Source organism: Elaeis guineensis, chromosome 11 (genome assembly GCF_000442705.2).
Source record: "Elaeis guineensis isolate ETL-2024a chromosome 11, EG11, whole genome shotgun sequence".
Classification (NCBI taxonomy): Eukaryota; Viridiplantae; Streptophyta; class Magnoliopsida; order Arecales; family Arecaceae; genus Elaeis; species Elaeis guineensis.
Window position 1 is genome coordinate 106,293,124 of NC_026003.2, and position 6,880 is coordinate 106,300,003.

General features: G+C 38.5%; 1 protein-coding gene across 1 annotated transcript; it reads left to right on the forward strand.

The window, feature by feature from the left end:
* Window positions 1-6,094: 6,094 nt before the first annotated feature.
* LOC140852413 (receptor-like serine/threonine-protein kinase SD1-8) lies at window positions 6,095-6,670 on the forward strand. Its single transcript, XM_073245342.1, has one exon. The coding sequence runs from the start codon at window positions 6,095-6,097 to the stop codon at window positions 6,668-6,670; it is 576 nt and encodes a 191-aa protein (XP_073101443.1).
* Window positions 6,671-6,880: the final 210 nt, after the last annotated feature.

The window sequence follows — 6,880 nt, forward strand, 5'->3', positions numbered from 1 at the left end:
AAAAGAAAGTAGAGGACTGAGGAAAGATGAAGTGACCCTTCAGATTGGCAATGGGGCAAGAGTAGCTACTGTGATCGTAGGTATCTATCCTCTGTGATTACTGTCTGGATTTAATTTGATACTTAGAGACTGTTATTATGTACCTACTATTAGTAAAAATTTGATTTCTATTTCATCATTAATGCGGGATGATTATGTTTTTAATTTTAATAAAGACTATTATATGATTTATTTTAAAAATAAATTGGTTGCATGTGGTTTTATGATTCACAATCTTTATCACTTATATATGGATGTATCTGTAAACGTATCTGAGCAAGTAGTGAGTACAGTAGAATCTAAGAGATCTAGAGATGAGATAAACCATAAATATATGTGGCATTTCAGGCTTGATCATATTAGAGAAAATAGAATAAGCAAATTAAAAAAATATGGGCTTCTTGGCTTATTGACTTTTGAATCGTATCTAATTTGTGAATCCTACCTTCAAAGAAAGATGGCAAAAATATCCTTTATAGGATATGAGGAAAGGTCCACTGAGATACTTATTTTAGTACACACTGATGTGTGTGGCCTATTTGATGTAGAGATCAGAGATGGTTATCTTTACTTCATTACTTTTATGGATGACTATTTACAGTATAGACATGTGTATCTTATGAAACATAAATCTAAAGTCTTTGAAAAGTTTAAGAAATTCAAATATGAAGTAGATAAGTAAATTAAAAAATCTCTCAAAATTCTTCAATAAGATCAAAAAGATGAATACATTAGTAAAAAATTTTAAAATTATCTTAAAAAAATGACATAGTCTCACAATGGACTCCTAGTACACCTCAACTCAATGAGACATCAAAGAGGAGAAATAGGATACTATTGGATATAGTCCGATCCATGATGAGCTTCACTGATCTTTCATTATTTTTTTGAAGATATGCAATGATGGATCGATAAATTGAAAGAGTTTCAAGCAACTGATCATTGCAGACTCTACTATAGAAGTTGAATATATTGCTATCTCTAAAGCTGCAAAAGAAGCCTTCTGGTTCAAAAAATTTGTTATAAAATTTGATGTTATGTCATCATATGCCATCTCATTATACTATAATAATAACGGTGCCATAACCCTTACTAAAGAGTCCAAGTCTATCAGAAGTTCAAGCACATCGAGTGGTGATTTCACATCATACATGACTATCATAAAAAAATATGTCAAAATATAGAAAGTAAACTTCACAAATAATGTGACAGACCCACTGACTAAGCCGCTTAGCCAGCAGACGATTGAAGCCCATCTTGAGAAAATGGGGCTTAGGTATATGATGGATTGATTTTAGTGCAAGTGAAAGATTGTTACATATATGTCTTAAAAGCTAATTTGGCTGACATATTTATTCTTTCTAGGATATAGTTTTAGACTTGACCTTATTATTTATTAATAAAATTAGATATTTTATTTTCATTCATATGTGTATGTGTCCATGAATCATTCAAAAAATTAATGAGATGATGAGACATATTCTTAAAAGTTAAAAATTTGAGGTACGTGTCATTGATGATTAATTCTTAAATTATTTTCGATAGATAGATCATGACGAGAATGATGATTGATTCGGTAAGATTGGTGCATAGATTATTTTTTTTTTAGATAGACGAGTCTTGAGTTTATAGTATGGGACACTAAATAAGATAGTTGTTAGAGAATAAGAATATCGAGCATGATCAATATGAGAAGTCGTTTGAATATCTATTTACTCATCAGGGACTTTCTCAATGCTGTAGTAGTATGACTAATTTTTTGATCTGCAGTGCTTCGACTATTCATAATGAGATTACTGTAGTTTGACTATGCATACACTTGGTCCCTAACCATATTAGTCCTTACCGTGCATGTTGGAGGCAGTAGGTTCGTTGCAGTAATAAGATGTATATCTACATGAGATCTATCGATCTTGATAGATAAAAAATAATCTTATGTGATTTATGAGACTAAGTTCTGAAGACCATGATCATGGTAGTGTGAATAATGAAAATATACTTTCATAAAATTTTACAATATGAACTCAAATTGAATAAATCTTATATATGATAGATGATAGAGTTTGATGAGTTTTTATAACCTCCATCTTATCGGAACTCATGTTAGAAGAAGTGTATCACATGGTAACTACACCTAAGAGGTTCAATATCTTTCATTCTGCTGGATTGCTATTACACATTGCTAGGCATCACTGGTGGATTGTGAGACCAATAAAAATTATTTTGATAGTCAATAATTTTTATTAGTTGAGTTGAAATTATTTCAATCCATTGATAAGAGTTTCAATGATATTATTGATGAAGATCATAATATATCTCATTACCAAATAGAATAGATCCTATAGAGTCACAACAAAAGAGAATAGATTAAGGATTTAAGATTAGGCTTGAAAAGTTCTAATCGAATTAGGATTTGTGAAATCCTAAAGAATTTTAGATTTTCATACTAGCAAATAGTTAAACCCTAGATTTTTCATGCCATTAGAAGTCCTTATGCGATAAGGATTATGATTCGATCAAAGCATGCACTCAATTATTAATCATGCCAAGAGAGAGAGAGAGGGTGCCATGAGCTTGAGTCCTCAAATAAAGATTAGGAAAATTAAAAGGGTTAGACTAAATCAAAAGGTTTGATTTGGTCAAAGCCTTGTGAAACAAGGACTCCTTTTTAATTTGAGATTGATTTCATATTAAAAGCCCAATGCCAACTCATCTTAAGCCCATTTTGTGTGCCATATTTCCACTTAGGAAAGTCTTAATGTGGAAAGGAGAGAGCACTAAGTATGTTATCTACAGAAGTACTCTTCTGCACCCCCTATGATCATGTAAAGGAGGTTCCTTTTGTGTGCCATATCCTAGCATAATAGGGAATTTTAATCTAGGCAAAACTCTACACGCCTAAGGGGTTTCAATGCATGAAGAGTTCATGCTTATAAAAACCCCAAGGGGCTTCAATGTGTGGTGTTGAAAAAGTCAGAAGACTAAAATCAGATCCCTCTCTGGCACCTTGTATCCTCTCCTCTCTTCTGTCTCACACCCATAGGTGGGACGCCCAAAGGGTTGGGTGGCTTGAAAAATTTTTCTCTCTTCCTTCTTGCATCTTGTGCCCAGGTGTTGGAGCATGATCAAAGGCTGCGAAGAGAAGGTTGCATGTGCTGATTTTCTTACGAAGAAAATCAAAACGAATTAGAGAGAGTCCTTAACCTTTTCTGTGCGGATACCTGTAGAGGCTGGATGATTGTACAACTTCAAGAAACCATGAAGACATCTATGATGATCAGATTATGGTGAAGAACTATCCATATAAATTTGAAGATCAGATCTTCTTCTTTTATTTTAATCTTAATCTTAACTATGAGAGATCTTGATGTTTTTGAGATGCGATCTCTTGCATGCATATTTAGATTAAATAGTTTTAATCTCTTTTTCTTTTTGCTGCATTTTAATTTTGTATCATACATGCAACCCTAATTTTCTACAGTCTTGTCCTAGGTCGAATCACCATACCCATAAAGCCTCGGCTGTCCGATATGCCTCCAAAGGCAGAAAGCTTTTAGCCTTGAAGAAAGAGTAATGTAAGTGAAAAAATCTGAGAAAGCCCTAGTTGAGTTACTATGGCCCAAGCCAAGCTATCACACCTGTCGAAGCCCTGGAAGAGCCTTACCTCAAGGTGGATTGCTATATTCATAAAGTCTTGACTGTCCGATATGCCTCTGACGATGGAACACCCCGAGCTTTGGGGGAAGAGTATGCCCATATAGACTGAAAACCTTGAGAAAGCCCTAGGAGAGCCTTGCCCTAGGCTAGGTTGCCATGCCGGTAAAGCCTCGGCTATCCGATACACCTCCGACGGTAGAAGACTTCGAGCCTCGAAGGGAGATATGCCCATATAGGTGGAAAATTTCAAGAAAGCCCTGGGTGAGTTACCATGCCTCAGGCCAAGTTGCCATGCTTGTGGAAAAAATTCTGGGAGAGCCTTGTCCCAAACCAGGTTGCTATGCCTACAAAGCCTCAATTTTCTAGTATGCCCCATCGATGGAAGGCTCCAAGCTTTGGGAGGAGAGTATGTCCATGTAGGCGAAAAATTCTAAGAAGGTTCGAGGTGAGTTACCATGTCCCAAGCCAGATCATCATGCCTGTCTTCTCCATATCCTGGAGGATCCAACACACTTTGACTCTGGAATGAGTACCCATCAAGGCTCGAAGCATGATCGACCTCCAATTCACAAATCGTTAAGTTTCAACGATTGAGCCTTGGAGAGGCCCCCTACTTTGATCCCGCACCCTGAGGGTGGCAGGACAACATTTTTGTAGCCTCCCTGCTGGGGGCAAAGCCTCAGAAGGCCATCACCAAAACAATGAGACTAGGACTAGGGAGAGGCAAAGCCATGGATTTCAGCACATTCACACAACGGCCATTGTAATACATGAGACAAGATTCAAAAAAGAATGGTTTTCTTTATTAATGATTCCAAAGTACAAAGCTTTGGCTCGATGGCCAAATTACAATACATGTGAAGACTTCTAAGTACAGAAAGACACCAAGGGATAAAAAAAGGTGTCCATCTCAGACCAAAAAATATCAGAGATGGCATGGTTCTCTTGGACTGACTTACCATAGGGATCTGTCCATCTTTCTAATATTCCATTCAGGAGGATCAAGAAGCTTGCTTGGGGGTGAAAGATTGCCTTCTAGAAAGATCTGAGGCCTTCATAGGAAGTTCGACGCTGAAAAGGCCCCCTAAGCAATTGCTCGCTCTAAGCATGAATCAAAAGCCAATGCAGTTCAACCAAGAATGCTACTGCATTCTCAATGAAAGCTAGTAAAGGGAGATGGAACTTCAACAGTAGGCCCCATGAGGATGTTGGTTAGACCTTAGTAGCTTTCTCATGTCAATGGTGATCATGGTTCCACAGTCAGAGCAGCGATGTTTTCTAATATCTCCCATGCTAAGATGAAGTGCCTGTGGATGCACCCCTTTCGAGCACCTCGTAGCTAGTCGGAGGGTAGGGGAGAATCTCTCCATAGTGCAGTCAACGTCAGTGACCATCGTGCCTCCAGCGAAAGACTATGATAATAGTTCCATCTTTTTCAGTACTTTTGCAAGCAAGAGAGTTGGAGGGAGTGGGCTTGACTGTAAGTGATAGCCCCTTTCATTTATAAAGGATCCGAGCAGAGAAGCGCCCCTTCACTTTCCAGGTCATGCATCGGGTGTTGCAACCCCAGTGACTCTAGAGATCATACCTTCTATGAAAAGGTACCCTAGGCATTTTTTTTAGCAAAATACTATTTCGAGGACTACAGCATTAAAGATCATACAATCTTCCAGAAAGGAAGCTGTAACAATTAGTGAAGCAATAAATACTCGGATTGCAAAGCGACATTAGCTCCAGATTTAGAAGAATGGCTAAAGTTAGTATAGGGTACGATGTCCCATGCGATTGGGGGCCAGACTACCTTAGCATGGATTTCGAACCGGCACAAAGCAAGCATTGAAGAATTGCACATCCTATGCTACCGAAGAGTTGGAATAGAAGCTTGTGTAAGGAAAGGCAAGAAGTAAAAGAAAATTCTCTTTTATTTCAAAAAGAAGAGATACTTTTGCTCAAGGTACAAGAGAGGCGGCCTGATCTTGAGTCTCCTTCTTCCTATCCTCCCGAAACCTTTGCCGCTTCACTGAGAGAAGCTGGCTGAGAGACGAGGGAATCCAATGCAGACTCCACCGAGAGATGACTATGGAGGATCATCTGGCAGCTTTAGAAGTCCTACTTGAAGGAATTAAGCAACTTCTCTATCTCTTCTGATTCGACGAACTTGTTCGTTGCAACGTCTCTAGAGACCAGGGCAGCCTTGGTCCCTATTCTCGAAGGCCCCCTCTCGGCAATGATATCCGTTTAACAAACACCTCAAATGTAAGTGACCTTATTGTTCAACTCTTGGATTCAGGAATCTTTTCCTACCACAAAAAAAAAAAGGAATCTTGTCTTGACTGATAATTCTAAAAGATTAGTGTGGCAGAGCTTTGATTATTATCAGATACCTTTTCTTCCTGGCATGAAGCTTGGATTTAATCAACATCTTGACTGGCATCTCACGTCATGGACGAGCCCCTCAGACCCTTCTCCAGGGACCTACTCCTCCAAAATTTATGGATACCGTGAAATAGGGATATGGAATTGGCCTATCCTTGTGTATCGAAGTGGGCCATGGAATGGCCATGGATTCGGCGGCTTCTCAGATATGAGTTTTTTAGCTTTTAGAGTCGTCATCAATCATGAAGCGGTATACTACATGTTTGAAATCCTCAACAAGTCTATATTATCGCGGGTGGTACTGAATCAATTTGGAGAGGTTCAGCGCTATATGTTGCTTGATCCAATCCATGGATGGAAGAAACTCTACTGGTGGTTTCCAGTGGACCAGTGTGATGAGCATGCGGAGTGTGGAGCCTTTGGAGTTTGCAATACCAGTGACTCATCTGTGTGCAAGTGTTTGAGAGGGTTTGTGCCCAAGTCACCAGAAAAATGGGCTCTTAGAGACTTCTCTGATGGCTGTGTGCGGAGAACAGCATTGGATTGTGGAAGAGGAGGGGATGGGATTCTAAAGGTGACTGGACTCTTCAAAATCTAGAGTAGATCGAAACATGAGCCTTAATGATTGTTGAGATAGGTGTTTGAAGAGTTGTTCTTGCCTGGCCTTTAATACCTTTTATGAAGACAGAAGTGCATGTCTCACCTCGTACGGTGATCTAATAGATATTAGAGAGTGTACAGAAGGAGAGCAAGATCTAGCTTAATCAAAACAACACCCAATAAACCAAAATGATAACTCCAGCTTAAT

Excerpts from the sequence above, each read along its gene's own strand:
- LOC140852413 (XM_073245342.1), top strand. The coding sequence starts at position 6,095 with ATGAAGCTTGGATTTAATCAACATCTTGACTGGCATCTCACGTCATGG.